General features: G+C 37.9%; 1 protein-coding gene across 4 annotated transcripts in view; it reads right to left on the bottom strand.

Annotated features, from left to right (window-relative positions):
• The window catches only part of LOC145350141 (protein TANC1-like), a 160,624-nt gene that overhangs the window by 24,161 nt on the left and 109,054 nt on the right, over positions 1–27,409 (bottom strand). For all 4 annotated transcript variants that reach the window (XM_080199118.1, XM_080199120.1, XM_080199121.1 and 1 more), the window contains exons 12-19: positions 26,533–26,764; positions 23,946–24,112; positions 16,357–16,964; positions 14,109–14,217; positions 9,573–9,695; positions 5,776–6,012; positions 2,762–2,947; positions 1,704–1,782 (exon numbers count right to left, since the gene is read on the bottom strand). In XM_080199118.1, the coding sequence (XP_080055244.1) occupies positions 1,704–1,782; positions 2,762–2,947; positions 5,776–6,012; positions 9,573–9,695; positions 14,109–14,217; positions 16,357–16,964; positions 23,946–24,112; positions 26,533–26,764 (1,741 nt within the window). The remainder of the gene's footprint in view (positions 1–1,703; positions 1,783–2,761; positions 2,948–5,775; positions 6,013–9,572; positions 9,696–14,108; positions 14,218–16,356; positions 16,965–23,945; positions 24,113–26,532; positions 26,765–27,409) is intronic.

Here is a 27,409-nt window from a genome sequence, read left to right as displayed (position 1 = left end):
TTGAGTGCTGGCAATTTTTTTAGCACATTTGACTCATTTTATTCCTATCCATCTTCCTTTACTATTATTGGCAGTATTGTCTTCTTTTATGAAGACTGATGGAAAGTACTCACTTAGTATGTCAGCCATGTATTCTGCCACCTCAAGATTTCCTTTTAGGTCTGTAAAACAGCCCAAATGTCCTTTGGGTATCCATTTACTTTTATTCTTCCATTTTATGAAACATATGGTCGGCATCTGTTCTCCTTCACACTTCATTATTTGGCTTGATTCTTTAATTTTTTTTTTAATATAAGCTTAGCATTTATCACAAGGCTCCTTTCCCTTGCTTTGGAACACAGGAACAGAAGTAGGCCATTCAGAACTCCATAGCCTGCTCCAAAAATCAACAAGACCATGACTAATCTGGTTGAATTACTTTATTTATCAAGGTTCTAGCTTGGAATGTTCTTCTTTTACCCCTCATGAGAAGGTATTTTATTTATATCCAAACTATCATCTTCTTTGATTTTCTCATCGACTGTTTTAACTATTAATCTTTGATGCCAATCCACATGGACCAGAACTCATTTCAGCTCAATGAAATTTGCTTTCTTCCGGTCAAGTATCTTCATATTTAAGAACATAAGAAATAGGAGCAGGAGTAGGCCATCTAGCCCTTTGAGCCTGCCCCGCCATTCAATAAGATCATGGCTGATCTGAAAGTGGTTCAGTTCCACTTGCCTGCCTGCTCCCCATAACCTTTAATTCCCTTATTGATCAGAAATTATCTACCTGTGACTTAAACATGTTTAACGAGGTAGCTTCCACCGCTTCAATGGGCAGAGAATTGTAGAGATTCACTACCCTCAGAGAAGTTCCTCCTCAACTCTGTTCTAAACTCAACCCCCCCCCTTATTTTGAGGCTGTGTCCTCTAGTTCTTGTTTCCTTTCTAAGTGGAAAGAATCTCTCTGCCTCTATCCTGTCTAGCCCCTTCATTATCTTATATGTCTCTAAAAGATTACCCCTCAGCCTTCTAAACTCCAACAAGTACAGGCCCAATTTACTCAATCTCTCCTCATAAGCTAACCTCCTCAACTCTGGTATCAACCTGGTGAACTTTCTCTGTACTCCCTCTAAGGCCAATATATCCTTTTGCAAATAAGGGGACCAAAATCGCACACAGTATTGTTCCTTCTCCTTTTCTACAATAGCTCTAACCCTAAGGATATTGTGATCAAACATTTTTTCACACACCTACTTCAAGAGCCAACTCAATACAACCCATGAATGTTTCCAATTTATTCTGAAATGGATCAGCTGATGAAATCAGTTATAAGATTAAACAAATCATCTCCTAGACAAAAGGGTGGCATTGCTAAGTATTATTAAAACAACGGCAAATTCAACCAAAATTCAAAGTAATGAGGTTATACTGAGTTGGCTCTTGAAGTAGGTGTGTGAAAAAGTACGTTGATCACGATATCATTAGATTTAGAATCATTGCAGAAAAGGACAAGGAAGAAACAGGGACAGTAAAGTACATTAAATTGTAAGTTCCACAATATTAGTGCTCATTGCTAACAATTAACTGCAACACAACAATTAAAATGTGATCATAACAAATCATTCTGTTGCCTGATGAAATAACAAGAGTACACAGAATCCTCCTTTATACTTGATTTATACTGCAAACAAAAAACTCTCAAAAATGATCAATTACCTGTTTCACCCCAAAGAGTGTCAAAGCTATTGACCTCTATTTTATGCTCATTGTCAAGTTCTTGTAGATTCCTCACAATCTGTAAGTGGCATAGATGCAAATAAAGAAAAATTGAAAAGGATGCAAGTCAAACAGGAATCAAACATCATTTCCCAAACAGGAGATGCAATGTAATGTTCTTCAACATTTGTCAATAAAATTAAGAACTTAAATGTATGGCTGGCAAACTGATGTCAAAACAATAATTTATATTGCAATAAAATCCTCAAAATAAAAAGGATTGGTGTGGGAGAGATAGATTGCCCACAGATTCAAACTTACAAAACATAGCATCTGGACTTATATTAGGGAATTCTTCTTCACACAGTGATCAATAATTGGAATGGACCTTTGAGCAGAGAGGTAATGATGAAAACCCTAGAATCTTTTAAAATCAATTTGATACAGCAATGGAGTATAATGCTGCTCTGGATGGATGAATTCAAATGCACAGAAAGCTCTCTCCCATCTGATTATATTATGAATAAACTCATTAAACATAGTTGAGCTCTAATTTTTAGGGGTTAAAATCTTCTGCAACATACACTTAGAAAGGATGAGGTACTATTCCCTGTGTTTGGATCTTTCTGCTCTTTATACATTTTCCACCACTAGGCAATGTGGGAGAGCCACCTACAGTGATTCTTCCACTTACTTCCAATATGAGGAACTGCTTGTTCCAAAATATAGCGTGAAAAAAAGCATTTTGCTTACAAACATTTGCAAAGAATATTCACAAAGTAAATCTCGAGTGCCACAATACAATATCCACACAACAACTATTTCATTTCAAACAAAAGAATTGATGAGAAATGCCAGAGAGGCAAGAAGCTACTCAAAAACAAACTTGCGCAGGCCCAGTTAATTGCGTGGCCAATAGATAATCACATGCAAAACATCATGATGCGTTTGCTCCATTAAATGCTGTAGATATGTAAAGGATATATATTCCTCAAAATATTTTGGTGGAAAACTCCATAATTATAACCAGGTTGATCCACTACTTTCTTGGTACTCACTTCAGTATGTCCCATGCTTGCTGCTGCAACCAGAGCTTGTTGAAGAGCCTGACTTTTCTTGAAAGAATGCTGGCGCTGTGTGGTTAATGTCCAATCTGCTTGGAGTAAATATTCAATAACTTCACAATGACCCCGTAAAGCAGCATGAACCAATGCACACTGGCCATTTTTATCTGTGTAATCAACCTGGAAGTTAAAACATTTAAATTACTTCAGAGTAACTGCACATTTCATTGTTTTCAAACAGGAACATGGGATCATCTTTTAAACTCAATATACTATGATTCCTATGAGTACATAGGGTCTGACAGCTTTGCATTTTAAATTTCTGCATCATGATCAAAGGTTTTTCAATCAAGTAGTTATTGAAAATATTTACATCTGAAGATTTTGTATCATCCATAAACAAGAGTATTATAAGAGATTGTTTCATTATGTGTTACTTTTGCTAATTATACCAAATTATTTGAAATAGCTCATTACATATGATTCACTAATTCAATAAACTGGGATAAAATATATTTTGAAACACAGTAATAAGGTGGCAGATGGCCCCAGATTACAACATGAAACTTAGAAGTTTCTCTGGCTCACAAAATAAAGATATGATAATTTACTAACCCACCTATCACTGTACAGGAGTTGCTGCCTATTACATAAAAACAGTTAAATGACATTAAGTCCATGCTATCAACCTTTCACTCATTCAATTTTACATCACCAGGACAGGAAGGCATAGAGCAGATTCCCTTTAGAAGTACAATTATCCAGCTACCCTCAAAAGATCAAAGGTGATTGATAAATTAATAGCACATAATGAGCAAATCTAGTAAATTAAATGAAATAAATTTAGTGAATTAAAACAATTCCTGAACCCCACTAAAGTGTTTTTAAATATTTTGCTTTTGTTCAGTGCTGAAGGCCATTCATGTTATTAGCCCTGGTTCCAAAGAACTGGTGCAACTTTGTACCCAAGAATCTCAATGCAGCTTTACAGAGATTGAACAGAAACCCAATTTATTACAAATTAGCTCACTGAATGGACATAAGTATTGTTGCAATACCCCATAGAATATTGCCAAAATACAGTTTCAAAATTTTCAACTGATCCAGTCTTAACAGCTAACTACCTACCGCCCCACTAATGTGAGTTGCACACTATCAGACAGGAGTATGTGCAATTTCAAACCTATGCATCAGAGGGTAAATAGTAGTTTTTTTATGCTGCACATTGTCACATCAGCAATGCACTGACCGAAAAGTTGGTGAAAGACTCAGTCGTGGGTTTTGAATCAGATATACTCACTGATTATTATATAACAATGGTCCAGAATTTACTAGAGATTTAAGTATTGAAAAATAAAGAGAAAAAGGATGGAGAAGACAACTGAACTAGGTTGGGTGAATTCAATATCAAATCAAGTACAAAAAATGAAATAAAGAGAAGGAAAACAAAGATTGCATTAAGAAAAAAGGAAACTAAATATTTTAATTTGGCATTACATTATAAAATTTCTAACAATTTGTACAAGGAATGAGATTCCATACTTCTAATTGTTCATTTTCTGAAAGGTTGAATGGTAACAATTACAATCATTATTCTGTTGAAAGGCTGCTTATGCTATTAATTACTAGACGTAACTTTGCGGCAATTTTAATGGGTAATTGATCTAGATGAAGTTTTTGCAGTTTCATGAAGTGCATGAAGTGTTTAATGGTGAGATGCCATTTCCTCAAAACTAATGGTGAAATGGCATAAATTGCCCAGCAACTTGTGCTGATTCACAATTCATTACACATTCCTTCCTCTCCACAAGTTGCTAGATGATTTGCACATTTACATCATTCAAATACCAGCACATAATCATCATCAGTCTCTTGTTTGAAGGAATGCCTACTCAATGTTGCAACTTTCCACTATGGGCCAGCATGTGACAGAACAGGATGATTCTCGATCCACAGATCTTTAGACAAAGGACATTGCATGAGGCAGTGGGATCCAGAGTGCAAGATGTGCTTCTTTTTCTTTCTTTCTCTGCCTCATCATTAAGGTGTTTGGACTCAAAACATGATGCAGCTTGACATACAAGCGATCACTATTTTGAACAACTGGTAGCAAGCTCCTTCCAATCATTAGTGTCAATGCTGCACACTTCAACAAGAGCTTCAAAGCATCTTTCTAACTTTTTCTTTGTCCTCTCGTAGAATACTGGTCATTTAATATATACACGTATGCGTACGTGCACACACATGCACAGAAACATTTAAATTGTTCTTTAATTAAAGTCAGATGAACGCAGATAACTACAGGCCAATTCCTTGACTGTAGCTAGGAACCCCACTACGAAGTACACTCAATTGCAATCAAAGAATTTAGCGTATAAAGAGCTCAAAACATGACTCTTTTCTTTGCATTCACTCTGAGGGAGCTGCTTACCTGAAACTCTGGTTCACAGAATGTCTCTTGCAATGAAATACAAGGCAAAGGCAGTTGTATCAGTTTGGTTCGATTAGCAGCACTCCCCATATAATCTGTGCTGGTACTTTTAATGCAGTATTGGTGGAACTGCCACATTTGCCTTTTTACTAGATGTAAAAAAGGTCCATGAATTTGAGCAGTGATTTTGCTCAGTGCCCTAAAGAACATTCCTTTTTCATCATCACCATTAGCTGGTCATTTCCCTTTGTAGGAATCTTGCTGAAAAATGTTTCAATAAAACACGAATCTATTTGAAGTGTTTCAATAACCTTGCTCAGTCATATTCTCTAATCTGCAGTCACAAGATGTAATATATTGTTCTGTATGGCTTCTGCAATTTTCAACTTCAACTGTATATCACTTGGTTTCTCAAAAATTGTGTTTTCTGATGGTTTTGGAAAAACCCGCTGCAGAAAATCACCAATGAAACTAAAAGACATACGTACAAACTTGGGGAATACTTCCAATACTCAAATACTCAGGTTTATTTTATGAATTGTCAACAAAAGCAATTAAAAAGTAAGCACCCTCTTACCTTTGCTCCTTTCTTGTACAGAAGAGATACAAGATTAAGGTGTCCTGCCGCTGCAGCATGACAGAAAGGGGTCATACCACTTTCAGAAATATTGTCAACTTCAGCTCCAAATTCAAGCAGCAGATTTACCATTTCCAGATGACCAAGATGTGACTGAACACACAGAATGGGTGCATTGTTCAACGCCTCAGTTCGGTAGTTCACACTGGCTCCTCCCAAAATCAACAATCGACTTACCTACAATTTGTTACAGAAATAGAATATTACGCCAAAGCCTGCCTTAAATATCCTGCATTTACTTATTCCAGTGGATTAAGATTACACCCTAAACACAAGGAAAACAAATCTGAAATACTGCTGCAAGATCTCCAAAATTGGTCTGTGTGCAATGAGATCAGCAGCAAACTGGACAATTTTGCTAACAATTCTTTTTTTTATATACAAGATGATACAGGTGATCTTATTCTTGCCCATTTTCTGGCAGATTTAGTTATGAAATTGAAGTTTATACTGAAAGTGTTTTAACAGATACAAACTAGAATGCATGTGCAAATTAACCATTTAAGTGAACTCGGCCAACACGGATCAATACTAATGTTCATCTATCATGTGCATACATGACCACTGTCTTCAAGATAATCTTCTGAGTGCTGACAGCAGTACTGAGGACATTGAAAGAGATTCTGTTTTTCAACGAGTTGCTAAACCAAGGTCCCATCTATCTGTTCATGTGAACATAAAAGATTTTATGCTACGAAAGGCCAATCAATGCCAGGGAAGGTGGGAGCTAAGGAAAAGGAGGGCGTGGACTGGTGCTTCTAATGTGTTCCCTCAGGGGAACAGCCGCTGTGGAGCTGTCTCAGGGAGCTGCACAACTGTAAAAAATAAACTGCAACTGAAAAACCATGCAAAGAGTTCTAGACAACACATTCAAACACAAAACTCAGTCCCCGGACAACATTTTAAATTTTACTTCAGCTTCGACATTTCATCCCACCCTGGATTGAAGTTGAAGCTAAACAAAGACCACATAGCCAATTAACCAGCCTGTCAAATTTAAAAGCAGACAGGCCATGCAAAACTGGCCACTTAATAGGCTAACTTGCCTGCTTGCCTGCCACCTAAAATACAGCTCGAGTGAGCGACTGCGTCAAGACATGCACTGTCTCCTTGTGTATTTTCGCGTGCTTTGGATCAGGCACTCTCCATTGTCACTTAAAATTCTGGCCATAATGTTATGGCAGTAGTGCTTGCTTTGCCTTTTTTTTCCCCACACACAGCAAAGGTGGTCTTGCTCAAAAGTGTGAAAATATGTGGCATAATTTTTCAGTTACACTACAAATTGTGAATTCATGGTAATAAATTAGGTACTTGAATCCTTAAGTTCTGAAGACTGACTTGGGAGGCAAGACTGATGGGAGGCAATACCGAGGTTCAAAAGGGCAGATTTTTCCCACTTTTGTTCAACCATCCGTGCAACTAATCTATTCCACAACTTATCAGCAATCACGCCAAAGACATTAGTAGCGCTTACTTGAATACCAAATATGGAAGATCATTGCATAGACTGGGTATACATATTGAAAATCAGTGATATCTGCATCACACAAATCTAACCATGAAGTGCTGTGAGACATTCAAGTGTTTTGTGAGCTGGACTCCAGTCAGTTGGATACTAATGACGGTTTGGATCTTCTACTGAAGTTCTTAGGTGAAATACACAAGGACGATGTACTAATTCAAATGGCTATTCAATGCAGGAATACACCGTGAACTTTAATAGAGTTGAATAAAAGATTGGAGAAATTCAATTTAAAGATCTTTGGTTCAGTGTTAGCAGTTAAATTGCTGGATTACATCAAAGTACCACATATGGACAGGATCCTAGTTCTACTGGCGTTCGGCCTTCACGGCCACTTCCTGTTGGAATAGATTTCCGTCACCTTGAAAAGGTTTCTCAGAGAACTGTCATTCCTAATGGAATGGAACTTAAGGCTAACATGTGGCTAGTTACTTTGGATTTAGGAGGGAAACTGGGTATTAGATGTTGGCGTGGATTCTCCCACAGCTGGAAAACTAATTTTGAAAATTCTTTTAGCTCTATAGATTAAATGAGATAAAAGCTGCATTTCTGCAGAATGATATACCGCTCATATTATGAAATCAACTACCCTTGAATACCCATTAGGAAGATTTGCATACAAAATATCACCAAAATTACGTTTCACATTTTTAGGATCTCTAAAAGGTAGCAGCTTAAGTATGCTTTCCTCCATGTTTAATTTTTCTTGTTGCTTTAAAAAAGCGAAATGTTTCTCAAACCATCCAAAAAAGCAGATGCAGAAGGGCAACTTTGGAGACCAAATGCTTCCTTCTATGGCATCCAGCTCAAAATGTTTGAATGATGCTTCCAGGGCACTTTTTTTTTAAGTGAGAACCGTTTTGTTGAAAATTAGATTGTCTTTAGCTAAAAGTAAATCCTCCAATGCTTTACTGGAATCATAAAGGAAAACTTCCAGGCATCTTCATGATTTTAATGAGCTGGAACTGCGGAATTAAAATTAAAGTCGAGATTGAAAATTGAGAGTCAGGCTTCTGGGGCTTTTAAATATATTGGTTTAGAAACTAAGCAGAGTATGTCTTGAATAATTTTAAATCAACAATTGTATTTAGACAGTGTTACTCCTATCCTGGTAAATTATGCTTGGTCATCACAAAAGGTAAATGTTATATCTAAAGAAGAAACAAAGCAATTGCAAAACTTGATTGTCTAACCAGTTCAACTGACCAGACTACACAAAATGCTGGTTTTGATGTGTTGGAATAAATTATGATGAAACATCCTAAAATGGTTAATATTTTAGGCTAAATAAAGCATCAAGAAAATTAAACACAGAGAAAAGCATAGTTAAGCTCCTATCCTTAAGTTACATAAAATCATGAAATTCTTCATTTTTAGTGATGCTTTGCATGGGAATCTTCCCAATAGATGATCAAGCACAGTTGCTGATGGGGTTAAAAAGAAGAAATTTTGCCTTGAGCTTGAAAAACTATTAAAAAAAAGTTGTTAAAAAATACCTTACGGAAACACAGTTGCTTGCAGAGGCACTGGATACGGGATTCTATTTATCAAATTTTTAGACGAGATTCCACACAAGGTAGAGAGCATACCCATTTAATATTATGTAGATAATCATTCCCATTCATAACCAACCATGCATGCTACAAAAGTTGAGAAAAAGGACCAGTATTTATTGTCCATCCCTAATTGAGCTAAAATAAATGCTAGAAACAAATAGAGTCTTTAGAATGAAATGGGTAGATGCAATTCATCAGTTATCCGATTCTGTTACAAAACTAATCCCTGGTATGAAGAAATTGTGAGGAGAAAGGATGTCTCATAGTATAATGTTCTGTATGCAATTTGAAGATTTTTAAAAAATTTGTTTTGAAATCCCATTTATGCATGTTAACGACAAGTTTTATTTAAAAAGGAATATGTTAACTCAATTGTGTTTAATAATATACAAGTACAGGACAATAATTGAGTTACACTTGAGCACATTGAAAAAAGACTTTTTTGGAAAATCTGTCAGGTTGAGTTAAGAAGTTTCTGCTTGTAATGTTTCACTGTGCAAATAAATACAAGGCTGAATAAAAATTAGCTACAGTACTCCATATTCACTTGCTGGCTTTCTGAAGAATAGCAAAGTGAAAATGTTAATTTTGTCCAAAAGCAATGCTTACAATGTAGAACAAAAATCAAAATGTTACTCCAGCTACAATAATGTTCTTACCTTCACATTGGGAGTGTAAAGATTTCGTAAGGATGTGAGAGCAGCAGACAATCCATCACTGCCATAGCTTATCCAAAGAGCCTGAAGGATACTAGAAGAGATTCCTGTCCTTTTGCTTTGGCCCTGTGAATAAATTAAAATCATGAATTATTACATTTCAAATTGAAATCCATTACATATTATTTTCTAACTCCTTAAACTTCCTGGTTAACATTCAAACATTACGTGAAAGCCGTGTTTTATCTCTGTGAACCAACCACTCTGTTGTACTTTTCACTTGGGTCAAGAAGGTTCTACTGCACAGAGTAAAAAGGTGAATGTCGCATGAGAAGTTAAGTTTGTGGAGGCTCGGCAATTTTTGTGAAACACAAATCTTCTATAGAACAAATGCATCATTAAACCTGAAGATAAAATCATGTGCTTCCAACATACCTCCTGAACTCTCTTTCCAACAGCACAATGAGTGTATCTAACATATATGGGCTTCAGCAATTCAAGAAAGCAGCTCACCACCACCTTCTCAAGGGCAATCAGGGATAGACAATAAATGCTATTCTAGTCAGTGCCGTCCACATCCCATGAATTAATTTTTTTTAAAAAGGTCGCAATCAATGTTTTTGGAGTCCTGTTCACATGCCAATATTTTCTGCCACTTAAGGGGGCTGGAGTGCATCACACCCTCATATAGCTGCTTAAGTCTTGATGTTAAAGAGTGACTCTAGCCCTTGTGCACCATAGTTGGAATTTCTAGCAAAGGGAGAGGGACAGGGCCACAGATGGCACTGAAAAAGAGAAATCTAAAGCTGAGATGGTGGAAAGCAGAAACTGTCAGCTTAAATTGGAAAATGAAAAGCACCAACTCAAACAGGCAACTAGAGAGAAAAATTGTAGATTGAAATTGCATGTCTAAGCTAAGTGAGAACTAGGTTTGAAGGAAACAAGGATGCTAGTATAAATTGATGGGAAACAACAATATGTCCCATTGAAATGGGATGCAGGTGGATGGAGAGGCAGAAAAGCGCCAAGATAAACAGGAATTGGACGAGGAAAGGGCATCTCTCCAAAGACGTGTGGGTTAGGTTGATTGGCCATGCTAATTTGCCCTTTAGTGTCCCAGGATGCCTAGGTTAGAGGGAGTAGCGAGGTAAATATGTGGGGTTATGGGGATAGGGCCTGGGTGGGATCGCTGTTGGTGCAGACTCGATGGCTGAATGGCCTTCTGCACGGTAGAGATCCGATGTAGGGATTCTTCTCTTTGAAAGCTGAGAGTGTGGAAGACGTTGGGGGTATTTCTATGAACTGAGGCAGAAGAGTAGAGGTTTCAATGTGGGAAAATGGCCCAGTGTATCACAAGCAGGCCATGGTACACACTGCAGCAACTTATCAAGGACGTTTTGGCAGTACCTCTAAAACTGTTCCTTTACTAGCTCTTAACCAAAATGATGGAACTCCTTAAGCAGTGATATGAGAACAGATTCACAATACAAACTGCAGTAATCCATGAAACCAGCTCACAACTTCCCAATTTACCTTGGAGGTGGAGAGTAAATGTTAATCTTGCCCACATATTCCAAGACAAGTATGCACTGAGGAAGTGGTGGTCTGCTAAAAATCTATCTAATAACTGCAAAGTATAAAAATGCCCTTAGCTGGAGAATGATGTTGAGTCATCTACAGTAATCTGAGATCAGGATAGGCTGAGCGAGTGGGCGAGGACCTGGCAGATGGAGTATAATGTTAGCAAGTGTGAGGTTATCCACTTTGGCAGAAATAATAGTAGGAGGGATTATTATTTAAAAGGCGAAAAGCTGCAGCATGCTACAGTGCAGAGGGACCTGGGGATCCTTGTGCACAAGTTGCAAAAACCCAGTCTGCAGGTGCAGCAGGTGATCAAGAAGGCGAATGGAATGTTGGTCTTTATAGCGAGGGGGATAGAATATAAAAGTAGGGAGGTCTTGCTGCAACTGTACAGGGTACTGGTGAGGCCGCAGCTGGAGTACTCTGTGCAGTTTTGGTCGCCGCACTTGCGCAAGGGTATTTTGGCCTTGGAGGGAGTGCAGAGGAGGTTCACTAGGCTGATACCGGAGATGAGGGGGTTGGACTATGAAGAGAGACTAAATAGACTGGGTCTGTACTCGGAGTTTAGAAGGATGAGGGGGGATCTTATAGAGGCGTATAAGATAATGAAGGGGATGGATACGGTAGAGGTAGAGAGATTCTTCCCGCTTAGAAAGGATAGCAGGACTACAGGGCACAGCCTCTAGATAAGGGGGGGGGGGAGGGGGGTGCAGTTTAGATCGGAGTTGGAGGAGGAACTTCTTCACTCAAAGGGTGGTGAATCTCTGGAATTCTCTGCCCGTTGAAGCGGTGGAAGCTACCTCGCTAAATATATTTAAGTCGCGGGTAGATAGTTTTTGATACACAGGGGAATTAAGGGTTATGGGGAGAAAGCAGGAAAGTGGAACAGATCCACTTCAGATCAGCCATGATCTTATTGAATGGCAGGGTAGGCTTGAAGGGCTAGATGGCCTACTCCTGCTCCTATTTCTTACGTTCTTATGTAATGTCTCAACCACTGCCATTTTCGCATTTTAATCAGTATTCTGTAAACTGTGGGTGCCTTTATATACCTTGTTTGTGATCAGAACTCCCCACTCACCTGACAAAGGAACAGCGTTCCGAAAGCTAGTGGCGTTTACTACCAAATAAACCTGTTGGACTTTAACCTGGTGTTGTGAGACTTCTTACTGTGTTTACCCCAGTCCAACGCCTGCATCTCCACATCATTGTCGATACAGCCCATGAAGTGATGCTGGACGTTGCTCAGAAACAACCCAAAAGAGATTATTAACTTCCGTCACTACAATTTCCACACCACTGCATGGCGTACTAGCTCTGACTTCCAGCCAGATCCAAAAAGCGAGTTTAGTTCTTGCATTCCTCAACTAGTGAGCTGTAAAATGACAGTCAGCATGCAGAGCTTGCAGAATACCTACAGGAAGCCCAGGCTTCAAAACAACTCTCGTTTCACACCAATTACAATACATCAACATATGACTTCAGTTTCAGTTTAGCAAATCTTGCAGATTTGCAGAGATAAGTTACATCAGAGTTTATAGTTCTGACGCTGCAGAATATTGCACAATTTCATATTGGTTCTGATGTAAGTTCACACACCTGAAATAGTGACCATAACCTCCAAGCTCCAGGGATTCATATTGATCGTATTAAGTGGTAACCCAAAGATATGCTGGGTAAACCACACCTCATCCAGAACTTCACAGGTAAGTGAAGTGCAAACATCCCCATGATAATTATCATGTGCTGGGAACCATGTGAAAATGTGACTTAAAATGGCAAACTTTAAATATTCCTGTTGCATATGATGTCACTGCTGAATACCATGCTGCATTATGGATTTGTTTGTGCTATAAACTATTATTAATCTTTAGCTATTTATAGATCTTAGTTACTATAAGGCATGGTGCTACTATTCCATGCAGGCTGCTTCTTGGAGAGTTCTCAAGATTACCATGAGATTCTATACGAATGTTCTTTTCTAGTCACACATTAACACCTTTTCATTATAATGGCATGCAGGCACATATTACAACAGTACTGACTTGGTTAAATCAATAGTTACCTCGAAAAAGTTGGATGAATTAAAACCATTTTCAACTTTTAGGTAACTATTGCACAGGCCCACACCAACTCCCCATTGGTCTCCTCTTACCTTCTGACCACTTCTCCCACCTCCCTGACACTCCCAGGAGTGTCTCACCTTCTTGCCACCCCAGGCAGAACTGGACTTCACCTAATGCTGTAAAAAGGGGGCATGGACTCCTTGCATTCAAACTGCACTTGACACTAGACCCAAGGACATGCTGCACTGCCTAAATCTTACCCAGCCTGAGTTGGGAGGTCAGGCCAGATGGAATCAAAAAGCTTTTTTTTTTAAAGAACTAGGAGAGCTGTGGCAATCAGACTCTGACGCACAGGCCAATTAACTCTGTTTTCCCTGCAGTGATGTTACCTGGTGTACAGAGCATTTCCAGCATTTTTGTTTTGGATTTGTTAATCTAAAAAAAAATGAAAAGCAAATACAGGAAATGGCATGACACAACAAAGCAAACAATAAGGCTGTGTTCATTGTGCTTTACCTGACTATGTTATTCAGTCCAAATTGCAGGTTCTCAATTATTTGCTAATTATAGCTATCCACACGAAGGGAGATCATTCTCCAGTATGGAGGGGGAAAAAAGATGAGGATTTTTTCAATATCTAGATACGGCTAGTCACACTACATTGCTGTGGAACGTTTGCTGAGCAGGCTGGCCCTATGTCTAACAATTTCTTTTGATTAGACTTGTGTATCTTTTGAATTCCCTAACATAAAATAAACAAGTTCCTAAAACATGAAACTAAAAATTGTGGTCTTCTCCAAACTTAAATATGCATCTAGTAATATAATGTAACATTTACACTATATAAATGACATTACTTTTCATTTCGTGATTTAATTGGATCTGCGCTTACCTTGAAAATATGCGCTTTCAATATGTGATGGCCAAATTCTACTGTCTGTTGTCGGTTTAGTTTTCCTTCTTGGCGAGAGAACATGAATGCCATAAGAGCATGCCCACTCCTGACAAAGAACATGAATTAAGACAGAGTTTTAACTGATTATCTAAAGCTGCCCTGGAAAAACTGTCACTTCAGCATATTCTACTCCACCTCAGACAATACTATAATATCTATGCAGTCACTGTAGTTGCCTTTGCTAACAACTTAAAATTCTGAACTGATGAGGATGAGAGAGTATGGTGGGAACATTTTTTTTATATATAGATACAAAGTTGTAGGCTACTTCAGTAAGACATATGGAATCCCTACGGTGCAGAAGGAGACCATCTGGCCCATTGAGCCTGCACTGACTCTCCAAAAGTAATGCATGTTTTATTACACTAACAGGAATACATAAATATAAGTTCTTGTTGGAAAACTTTGTGGCATCATCCCAAGCTTCAGACTAACGAAGTAAAATAAGATCCATTTGGCTGCTGAAAATAAGCAATAAATAAAAAACTCTTATCTCAGCCCATCCCACTGCCCTATCCACATACTCATCATGGCTAACCCACCTACCTTCACATCTTTGGACACGAAGGGGAAATTTAGCATAGCCGATCCACCTAACTTGCACATCTTTGGCCTTCATAGAACACTATGGTTTCATGAACATTTTCTTTTCAAAAGATTGCAGAAATTATTCGTTCATTTTTTTTCAAGAGATTTAACCTTACCTGGAGGTTTCTCCCGATTGGCTGTTTTCCATGCCAATTAACAACCTTTCATGTCTTGGTTGCAAATTCTAGGGAGAAAATATTTCTGAACTATATGTGGAGCATTAAGGTCATTTCTGCAGCACGGAGGTTATTTCTTTTATGTAAATACCAGACTTTCTTTTAATTTTTGAAGCATGGTTTGTTTGTTTGTAGATATTTATGCTAAATAAAAGCCAGTTGTCACAAAGGTGCTTTAGGATACAAAGGCAAGACAGTGAAGGCAATGGACGGAGTTGCTTGGTGGCCCAAAGCAATAGATTTAGGGCTAACAAGTGGGGGGGCACTTGTCATACCAGAAATGGGAAGGAACTGCTTATTTCACAATTTGCCCAAGCTTCATTCTCCCATAACTCTGTCTGGGCCAGTCTCCTCAATAGTGCCATCTCTCAGCAAACCATCCAACATTGCCAGACACAACTCCCATTCTTTTCTTCATGAAGCCCCAAGGACTAGAATTTCACTCTTTTCTCACAGATCCGGGTGTTCCATTTCAAGAGTTCATAAACTAAAAACACACAACTTAAAGCAGGAAGTGCAGGCATCAAATGCTCTGACAAGAGATTTGTAATGTTAAATGCTTCCCTCTCTACAGATACTGGCAACCTGCTGAGTCTACGATTTTATATTTTTATTTCAGATTTCTAACATCTACGATATTTTGTTTTTGCATAATTTTATGGACAGAGTTCAATGGACCCAGTGTTTCAAGTTCCCTGATGTCAATGAAGTCTCAATTTGTTGTTCATTTGCTAATTTTCTTTTATGGTCAACTAGCATAGTAACACACGTAATTCACGAAAAGATTTTAACACCCTTATTTCCAGCAATCAAATAGATTTGATTTTAGTTTATGTTAGTTTGAAGTTTGGGATGAAGCCACAAGGTTTTCCACACAAGAACTTATACTTCCCCTTTAACATAATAAAACATGCTCTACAGCAGCACCAAAAGCAATAATAAGACATTAGGTCAGCTAACCAAAAGTTGGGTCAGAAGTATGGCTTTTAAGGAGCATCTTAAATGAAAAAAGGGGTATAGAAACAGAGTGTTTTAGGGAGGGAATGCCAGGGCACAGGGCCAACTCAGCCCAAGACACAGCCAATTTTGTGCGGGTACAGCAATCAAAATCAGGGATTCTCAAGAGGTCAGAAGTAAATAGATACAAATATGCCAGAGGGCTGTGGAGCTGAAGGAGATTGTAGAAATAGATGGGATGAGGCTATGGACGAGAATTTTAAAACTGATGTGTTGCTTGATTAGGAGCCAATGTTTGTCAGTGAGCACAGGAGTGATGGGTGAATAGTACTGAAGCAGGGACAGACAGCAAGATTCAAGAAGGGCAAATTTGTCTAAAATAAATGCACAAAAAATACACAAAGTAAATCTTCAGTGGTAAATTGATGTGTGTAAGAGTTGTTTTAAAATCCAAATACACCAACCTGGGGTCACAAAGAAAGTCCATGTTTTCACCATCTGCTCTCCAAACAAGCCACTCCCTAAAGGATGGGTGGCAAAACATTCGGGTTTTGTCCCTTCGTTTGATCAGAAAACATGAAAGGCTCTCCATTCTCTGCTGGAAGTCCTCCCACTCCAAGTCACCCTTCACGCAGCCAGCATTTATCGCTTGGTAAATCTGTTCATCTGTCAGTGGATGAAGGGAAGCCAAGGCTACATTCAACACAGGAAGAGCCTTTTCAAAGGAAGTATGTGTTAGAAACTTCATGTTGCATTGTAACAGATACAATTCAGACAAAGACACTGGAACGACCTTGTAACTTGCACTCTTAATAACCAAATGGCCCTTTTCAAACAAATCCAAGGTCAGCTTCAAATACAGATAAGATCCCTGGCTGCGCATGATGAGATGATTGCTGACTTTGCTCACAGTAATGGTGTCAGTTTTTCCACTCAAAAAGATATTACTGAGTATTCCGTCACTACTGTTAATTCTGTGATGGATGTATGCATTCAGATCCCGGTTAATATCTTCGTTTGCTGGAAAATCATCTAGAGAAATTTTGGCGAATGGAAGTAGACTTGTGATCTCCTACATGAAACAAAAGAACAAAACATGTATATATTGCAAATCTAAACTCAAATATTTATAGAATCCCATAAAATTCCTACAGTGCAGAAGGAAGCCATTTGGCCCATCGAGCCTGCACCAACACCAATCTCACCTAAGCCTCATTCTCATAACTCCACAGATTTACCATGCTAATCCCCCAACACTAAGGGGCAATTTAGCATGGCCAATCAACCTAACCCACACCTCTTTGGACTGCGGGGAGAAATAGGAGCACCCGGAGGAAACCCACATAGACGTGGAGAGAACGTGCAAACTCCACACAGACAGACAGTCACCCAAGGCCAGTATTGAACCCATGTCCCTGGGACTGAGGCAGTGGTGCCAACCACTGTCGCCCTTCTATTACAGCAGAAGCACTTTAGCATACCATTTCATTTTTTTTTCACCATTCTATAATCTGGCAACTTATTCTACTGCAATAATTTAAGGAACTCAGCTAAGCAGTGTTGATTAGTGATGTTTGATACACTTAAATTTTTGTTTTGGAGATCCGAGGATTATTTTGTAAATGTCAAGATATACTATATGGCCCATTACTCCAAGTGATTTCAGATCATTAAAAAAAAATCACTCCCCACACCTTCCTTTCCCCACTGAGACAACCTTACTTTGAAAATTAAAAATTCGAACTGAATTATGTTTTTTGTGTTATATAATTTTGTTATATTAATTTGGAGTGACACACACTTGATGGATTTTTCCAAATGAATTTGCATTGCATCTTTAACTTCTCAAATCTCTTCACAGCCAATGAAGTTCTTTTGAAGCAGTGCCACTGTTGTTAAGTTGGCAAAAGATGGCAGTCAAATATCACATAGCCTGGTCCTACAACAGCAACGAGATAAATTCCATTTCAATTCTCAAAGACAGATTTTCTTCTGTTTCTATATTAATAATTCCTGGAACAGGTTGCCTGTCTGTTGCCAGAGGCTTTCAGCTCGAGGCTGACTAGGAGTCTCTCCTGCTCTTACCACCAGCTTCTGGCATGTTGGAAGGCTTCACAGATTGAAACTCAACCCATTTGGCCATGATGTGAATTCACTTTCACTGGCCACCAAGTCCTGGGGTGGGACTTGAACCTGGAGATTCTGGCTCAGAGGCAGGAACGTTAGCCACTGTGCCACAAGACCTCCAATGAGATAAACAGCTGGTTTTATTTCAATGGTGTTGGTTGAGGGTAAGTGTTAGCCAGGATACCAGCAGAATGTCCCTGCTTCCCCCACCCTCCACAGTACTATAGCATATTTTACAACCACCTGAAGAGATGAAATAGAGTCCAAGCTTAACATCTTTTGTAAAAATGCAGTATTTTTCAATCCCATACTGACGTGTTCAACTCCCTAGAGTTCATACCCACAAACTCAAATTTATATAAATGTTTGAATTTTTTAATGGTCATGTCCGTTTTCTTATGTTCAGTATTGTCAGTGTGCAACAATTCATATTTGCACTGATATGGCAAAGTAAACACTAGAGCAGTACTTAGAAGAGGCATATTGATAAGCCTTGCAAACTCTTTCCGGAACCATCTCGTTGGTGCTGACACAGGTTACCCTGGGTCTGCCCTGACAAATAAGTCAGCACTGGCCACCTGCTGAAAGCAAAGGCAAACTGGGAGCTAGCATTACAAAATGAGCCACTGTCCCCTGGTTGTGTTTAGTTTTTTAGCGAATTAAAGCACTTCTAACAGATGATGCATGCTACAGGGCAGTTCTTTCAGGGCTTTCCAGCTGAATTTTAGTCTTCTCATAAATATCTCCTGACTGATGTTTTAAGGGACAACAGGATTTAATGTATTCCAATAGGGGTTGGGATGTTAAAAATTTCTCATCTGTCTTAAATGATTATTTTTAAACAGTGACACCTAGTTCCAGATTCTTCCACAATAATACATTTTCCATGTCCACACTGTCAAGACCTCTTAAGATCTTAAATGTCTCAATCAAGTCACCTTGTATTCTTCTAAATGTCAGCAGATACATACTTAGCCAGTCTAACCTTTCCTTGTAAGGCAACCCTCTCATTCAAACTATTAGTTTATTAAACACTTTCTGAACCGCTTTGAATGTGGTCACATCCTTCCTCGAATTAGGAAACCCATACAGTGCACCACACTCCAGATGTGGTTTCACCAATGTCCTGTATAACTAAGCATAACCTCTCAACTTGTATATTCAATTCCTCTTGCAATGTACAATATTCTATTTTCATTGCCAATTACTTGCTGTACCTGAGTACAAACCTTTTGCAATTCATACGCTAGGGCACCAAGGTCCCTCACATTTCAGAACTCCATGATCTCTCATCATTAAGATAATATGCTTCGTTTTTATTCTGCCTGCTAAAATGGACAATCTCACATTTTTCCCATATGATACTTCATTTGCTAGATCTTTGCCCAAGTACTTAAACCTATTATATCCCATCGTAGATTCCTTCTGCCCTCTGTATGACTTTCTCTCCTATTTTTGTGTCATCAGCGAATTTAGTTGCAACACTTCTGGTCCTTTCATCCAAAAAAAGTATATAAATTGTAAAAGATAGAGGCCCCAGCATTGTGTTGCAACACTTATTACATCTCGGGGCAATATGGTGGCTAGCATTATTGCCTCACAGAGCCAGTGGCATGGGTTCGATTCCCAGTTTGGGTCACTGTCTGTGCGGAATCTGTACGTTTTCCCGTGTCTGCGTGGACTTCCTCCAGGTGCTCCAGTTTCCTCCCACAGTGCAATGATGTTCTGGTTAGGTGGATTGGGCATGCTAAATTCTCCGTGTACCTGAACAGATGCTAGAATGTGGCAACTAGGGGATTTTCACAGTAACTTCATTGCAGTGTTAACATAAGCTTACTCGTGACACTAATAAAAAGGGAAATTACCCATTATCTAAATTTCTGAAGTCAGTCTGTCAGGTCAATTATAGTTTTTGCTATGGTGAGGTTTATTTTGGGTACGGGGCAGCAGCGTTGTTCCAGGAGTGGAAAGAAAAATGGGGTGTTGTGGTGGAGGGGCAGTAAGCATCATTATTTGGTTCCATAACTGTTAACTTTACAGCAAATTAAATCACACATAAACTAAACATTTTCTGTAATTTTCTCAAAAGTATTGACAGAATATTTTTTAAAGGTGGAATTATTTATTTTGTTCTGGAAGGACGCACAGTAAAGACTTCAAATGAAACACTTTTAGAATGCTTTTAAACTACAGATGAGCCATCTCCAGGAGTCAATTATTTTTCAGACAATGAGCGGTTTGTTTACTAGTGAGCCAGTGAGTTATTCTTTTGAATTTGTTCAGAAAATGAAATGAAGCAAGAATCTGCAAAATTTCCCAGTACCTTCCACTTTTTGCAATTTGAATTGACATTTGGGTGATGCTAGAAGAGTAAATGGACATGAACAAAAATCATAAAGGACACAAGAAAACAGTTGTCATTGTCATTACTACTACGAAATTTCATATAAATCAAATGAGCATCAAATTGAAAACAATTCCTGCGCCCATTGCCAGGTCTTCTCTTACAATGTGCTACGGTTTGAGAAATCTATTTGCACTTGTTCTGATATCACGGCACACTTTTGTGCAGGAGTAATATTAACACGTTGAGCAATTTGTTTTGGGTGGGGGGGTGGGTGGAGGACAGAAAGAGAACTATAAAAACTAAGTATCTAGAGTACAAATGTCAACAGCTGGGAACCCGAATGCAATGTACGTTTTTAAAGTTATTAAAAGGAAACTTTCTTTACCCAAAAGTATATATAGACAGCAGCGTAAGTATGAAACAAATTATAGGTGTTCTGAAGATGGCAAGTGGACACAGCTACTTAGCCTGGATGCTAACAATAAAGTTTTTGTTAGCATTCAGGTTGGTGAGGAAGTTTCTCAGGGTCGGCTGAACAAGGCAAACATCACTCTCAATTTTACAATGGAGCAAATGTAATTGGAAGCATTAAATAACTTACTGGACTGTTTAATGACAGAAAGAGTAACAATTCAATGAAATTGTTTCACTTCCTCTCCTTACACTACAAAAGCAATACGAAAAGCTTGTTTGGGTAAGGTTTTGCAATAAGAAAAAGATTTGCCACTTGAGTCTTGATAGCGTGATCAAAAAGGATGGGAGGAGAAAATGCAAAGGGAACCATATTAAGAAAGGTGATCCCCACTCCCCTATACACAGTTCAGTGCAGTTTTAGTCACTTCTTTCAGATAATATGATAAATAAGGCAGGTAAATTGCATGTACTGTCTAAGAAGAAGTGGGAATAATCTTTCATTTCAAACATTTCCCTTTGCAGGGAAATCTTCTCCCATCCTTCTTGATCACACTATCAGGATAATCTTTATGTTCTTTCTTCCTCATGAGCTTACAATGTGCTATGATCCTTGAATACATCATCTATATCAGCATCAATGAATAGTTACAGCATAGGAAAAGGCCATTCAACTCATCGTCTTTGTGTCAGTTCCATGCAACAACAATTCTGCTAGACCCACTCCACCACCTTTTTCCAGTAACCCTGTAAAGTCTTCTCTTCAGACAATTACCCAGTCCACTTTTGAAAACCACAAGTGAATCCATCCTCACCACAAGCTCAGGCAGTGCATTTTAGATCCAAACTACTTGTTGATTAGAAGCAGTTTTTCCCAGTGTCACCTCTAGTTAATCACCTTAGGATTTTCAACATTTTGCCAAAAGGAAAAGTTCAGCTCCAATTCACTATTTAGATCTATGAGCAAATCTCCTCTCAACTTTCTCCAGGAAGAACAGCCCCAGCTTTGCCAGTTTATCCACATAACTGAAGTCTCTTATCCTTTGAGCCATTCTTGTAAGCCGTTACTAAAACCTTCACATGGCTGCCATTGAAGCTGGACCAGTGTTTTATGGAGGTTAACAACTTACTTGCTTTTGTACTCTGTGCCCCTATTTTTAAATCCAGGATTCAGTATCATTTAACAGCATTCTTAACATGCCCAGTCACTTTCAATGACTTATGTACATATACATCCAGATCCCTCTGCTCCTCTTCCTCCTCCTCCTTCTGATCAAAATATATCACTTTGCACTTCTCTAGATTAAATTCCATTAGTCACGTATCTGCCATTTCACCAGCCTATATCCTCTATCCTATTGTTTACAACACTTCCAAGTCTTGCATCATCTTCAAATTTTGCTATTGTGTCCTGTACACCCAGGTCTAGATTACATTAATATAAATCAAGAAAAGCAGTGTTCTCTCTCCGTACAATCCCCCAGTCAGAAGTAAAATTTTCTTTAATTCATGTTTTAAATAGTCTTGAATTAAATAAAGTGTTGCATAATGAAATTCTAGCTATGTTAAAAACTAATGATTCAAAATACCACGATTCAAACTGAAATGCCAACCTGCCCTAATATTTTTCACTTAAAAAGCATAGATTGACTAATGTTTGGGGGATTCAAATGATTATTACATTGGAGTGCAATATTAGATTTAGATGTGATATGGCGAACATTTTCTTAGAGCTCTGGCACCACTCATCTCAAGATGATAAAAAGTAACTGGTAAAAAGTAAACATCAAGATAACGCTGAGTTGACTGCTGTTTCAACATGAACATTTAATTATATATGGACCATATTGAAATTCAATACTTTTGTCTGTATTCTGATATAGCTAGTGTATTTTGAGTGTCCACAGTTATGATGGAAATAGTCAATGCAAACTGTCAAACTGTATTTACATCCTCTGACCGGTGATGGTACTGCAGTATCTTCACAAGAGTGGGGAATACAGAGGATGCAAGATACAATTAAAAAATGGCAACTTTACGTACAGTTGATACCATCTCTATGCACATCAGAAGCTAAAAATAGAAAAGTTGTCAGGAAACGCATGCTGAAGTAGTGTTTTATTATAGATTTATACATATTACATAATTAGGATTCAAAAATTAATAATTTTTCTTGTGACATACAAACAAGAAAGAATTGTCCAATTTAGATTTAAAACAAGCAATGGATTGAACCCCTCAATTAGTTTTAATTAAAAGACCCCTTAAACTGCGCATTCAAATAATTCTCTGTGCTGGTACCTGCCTGCAAGAAATGTTGTTTATTGACAGTATGTTGCATTGTTCTGAAGGATCAAACTTACTCAGAAATCACTAATGTTTAAGTGATGAGAACATATTTTAGCTTTCGAAGGCTAAACTTGATTTAACATTTTGTCAGCTTCTGCTGACTATATCACCTCAGGATCTGTTAATGAGGATCACATAATGAATGACAACTATTCCTGAGCAACACTGTTAAAATCAATTTGTTATACATCAATAAACAACTGAAATCCTTTCAACAAAATGCCTACAAGTGCAATTATGGAAATTTAACCAGCCAAATGAATGTAATAAACATTCAACCATTTTAATTGCTCTGGTGTCCAGCCACATGGCCATCAGCCAATAAGCCCATTTTCATGTTAGAAAAGCAATGCAATGTGTTTCGGTTTCCTCTTTATTGGTGCCCCTAGTTAGATTACAGGGCTGGTGTTTAAATATTTTGTTAACTTTATCTGTGCAATCTTTGCAGCAAATTAATGCTGTTGTTGTTGGGCTAACATGGAGACTGATTTTCTTTGTATTCTTTACAATTCTGCTATCTACGTGAAATAAGTATATACAGGAGAGTATGAGGAATAAATTGTTTAATTGTTGGAATTCATAAGGACATTTGCCAAATCAAAATATTTTATTTTGGTAACATGAATGACAAATTTACAAATGCTAGCACATAAGAAAAAATGGTATAAGTAAATATTAATTTGAATAGTGTAGTACCAATAAAATTGGTAAACTTGCATAAACTACACATTTATTAACAGCAAAATATCAGTGCTAATTTTAAAAAAAATAAAGTGCTAATTTCAGCCAATGCAACCAAAATGTACATTGATGTTTTACCTGTAGATTAGTTCGAACAGTAACAACCAGCTTTAGCCAAGATGGAAACTTGGAAATTATTTTAGTGATAAAGGAAGCAATTGTGTCACCATAATCAGGCTTGTGGAATTCAGCTTCATTTAAGCCATCTACTAAAATAATATAGTTATCTGCAGGGATCTTCTTTTCTGTAGGACAAAATTTAAAATTAGTTTGTGACTATACAGAATCTATATTATCACAGCTCCCAACTGTCTGTTCTATTGCCTGAAAGAAGATTGAATTATAAAATAGTTACAGCACGAGGGGTTGTAATTTGGCTTGTCAAATCCATGCCAGCTCTTTATGAAAGTAGTATAGATAGTCCTTTCCCCAGCCCTTTCCCCATTGCCTTGCAAATTCTTGCATTTTGGACACTTATCCAATTCCGCTGAGAATCATGGTTGAAGTCGCCTCTATTACACCTTCAGGCTGTGCATCCCAGATCCTATCCACACACTGCATAAAAATACTTTTCCTCATGTCACCTTTTCTTGTTTTGCAAATCACTAAGACTGTGTCCTCTTTTTTAATGCCCCTCCTGCCAATGGAAACAGTTCTGCTCTTGTTTAGGCCGCTTATGATTTTCAGTGACTCTTAAATCACCTCTCAATCATCTCTTCTTGAAGAACAATCCCAGATTCTCCAGTCTATCCATTAAACTGAGTGTAACTGAAGTTCTTCAACCCTGGAACCATTCTCAAATCATTTTAGAACTTTCTCAACAGCCTTCATATGTTTCAAGTGTAGTGATGAGTATTGTATACACTATTCCAGTTGAGGCCAAATTAGTGTTTTATAATACCATACTTGCTTTTATATTCTACAGCATTATTTGTAAAGCTCAGGATTCCATATATTTTTAACCACTTTCTCAGCATGTCCTGCCATTTTCAATGATTTGTGCGCATACACCCCTACGATCCTGCACACTCTTTAGAATTCTACCCTTCATATTTTGTCTCCTCATTCTTCCTACCAAAAATGTATCATTTCACACTTCTCTGCATTAAATTCCATTTGCCATGTGTCTACAATTTCACTAGCCTGTGTGTTGTTGAATTCTATCACTAGCCCTCTTAAACTTCACAATATTTCCAAATTGTGCCATTTTCACATTTTGAAATTGTACCCTCAAATCCAAGTCCTTAACACCTGGCTCTATTAACATCCTGGAGAAACATCACTGTATCCCTTCCTCCAGTCTGAAAAATAACTTCACCATTACCTCTTATTTTCTGTCATTCAGCCAACTTTCCCTTTTATTCCATGGGTTTCAACTAGGCTGACAAGTCTATTATGTGGCACTTTATCAAACACTGCTTTGATGACTAACACATGGTATTTCTACCCACAAGAGTTTGTGTTTAACCTTAACTTGGTGAGTTCTGCTACTTTGTAAGCTAATCAATTCATTTCATATGTTAGAGATGAAAGAATAAAGTATATTACACTACAATGTTTCCCCCTGCACATATGCACACATGCCTGCAAGCACATCATCATCAACCCATGTGCCTTAGAAGAGATCATCAATCCACATGCTTCTGTGCTTTGGATTTAACCTATCCCCAATTTAGTCAATGATTTCAATTGTGGAAAGAAAAATGCAGTACCAATCATACAGAATTTAGCAAAGAAGTCTACATGAACACAATTGCTTTTTTTTAAAAAGCTTAAGTTTTTAAATGAAAAGTTACAAAAATATGAGAACTTATCAACATTACAGGTCATATTTTACATGCATTTATTAACATACAAACAGGCCAGTAATTGGTAATGGAAAAGAAATCTCAAAGTGCAAATCGGCACAGTTTGTTGCCAAGTGACAAAGCTTCACAATGAACTTTGTAAAAACAAGATCTCACGCTTAACTTATTTTTAGATTTTCACTTTTGATTTTTGTAAAATTTCTGAATTTGCACATTATGCCCATTAAAAATTTTAAGGCAAGTTAACTCTTGTAATTAATAGCAAACAGACCCCTTTAACAATCAACACCTCTAGCCCCGGAAGTAGACAATTATAAACATGGACATTCATTCCTCCTGACCACAAATTGTTTCAGTACTTTTTAAAAGTGTTTTAAAATCTTTTCTTACGTTTCCTCTCTCACCATTTATCTAATCTTTCTTTATTTCTCCTTTGATATCTAATTTGACATTGAATATACCCTCTTTAATTCATCCTCCTTCTCAGGCCGTTTTTTCTCAATCCATTAATTTCATTAGTTAAGGACACAACATTAGTCACATTGCTCATTAAAGTTGCAACAGCCTATTAACCCTGCTGTGCAAGTGCTAGTTCTCAATTCCAAAAGCTTTGTTGACAAAACAAAAACTTAAAGTTCCCAAACAAGTATAAATAATAGGGTACATCATAACATATCCTGCATCAGCAAAATCTGGCCATACATGGTCATTTCAAGAATTTTGTATACTTTATTTTTTAACTTAATGTCATATTTAAAGCATGTCCTATGCTGGAACATGCCTCCAGCAGGCATTAATTCTAGTTACATTCACATGAGACATCCAAGGCATACCATTTACATCTATGAGAATCTTACCTTTTATGAGGTTTACAAGAGGTTCCAAAATACCTCTCTTAAAGGCAGCCACAGGATCCTGGACACAGGAACGTAGACTGAGTATGCTCTGTATGTGCGATTCCTTCAGCAGAAAATCTCTGAATGCTGCAAGCTGAGGTGCACGGCAAAGTAAAGCTGCTACACTGTGGACAAATTCTGGTACAAGGCAGGTATAGGTGTTATCAGCCTGGCAGTAGTGATAGGCAACAACCTGTTTTTAAAAAAAAAACGACTTTTATTTCTGTATTTTACTCTTTATAAAGCAAGAGATTTCCTGCGGTGCAACAGCAAAATACCGCAGCTGCTACAACTATGAAGGACAATCAAAGTGTGCTAAAACATACAGCATGTCAGGCAGTATCTGTGGAGAGGGAAACAGTGTTACTGGTTAAGGTCAACGACCTTTCCTCATCTCTCCACAGATGCTGCCAGATCTGCTGAGTATCATCTACATTTTCACTTTTGTTTCAGATTTCCTGTAGTATTAGCCTACATTGGATTGAATAGATTGCAACTACAAAGGATGCTTGGGTTCGTGATTGCTCCTTCTCTTAGGCTTGCTTTTTTATTCTCACTCCTTGCTTTCTTTAATTTTCCTACTTCTACTCCCATTTCTGTCACTACTTAATTATTCACTCTCTTTGTCCAGCTATTATTGGCCAGCAAGCACTCTGCATGAGTGAGCGAATCAGCAAGAGCAGTAGTTGATTCAACAAACAAACAAGCAGGAATTGCTCGAGAGTGATTGTTCTAACAAGTAGGCCAGCCAGAAGACGCCCAGAGGGTAATGAGCGAGCCGAGAAGCACTCAAATTGGACAAGTTAGAGGCTCAGGAAAGTTTCAGAATGAAAAGAAA

The sequence above is a fragment of the Carcharhinus amblyrhynchos genome, chromosome 11 (assembly GCF_965287045.1).
Source record: "Carcharhinus amblyrhynchos chromosome 11, sCarAmb.v2.hapA, whole genome shotgun sequence".
Lineage (NCBI taxonomy): Eukaryota > Metazoa > Chordata > Chondrichthyes > Carcharhiniformes > Carcharhinidae > Carcharhinus > Carcharhinus amblyrhynchos.
The sequence above is the reverse complement of the archived record's forward strand: the minus strand, read 5'-3'. Positions and strand labels throughout refer to the sequence as shown.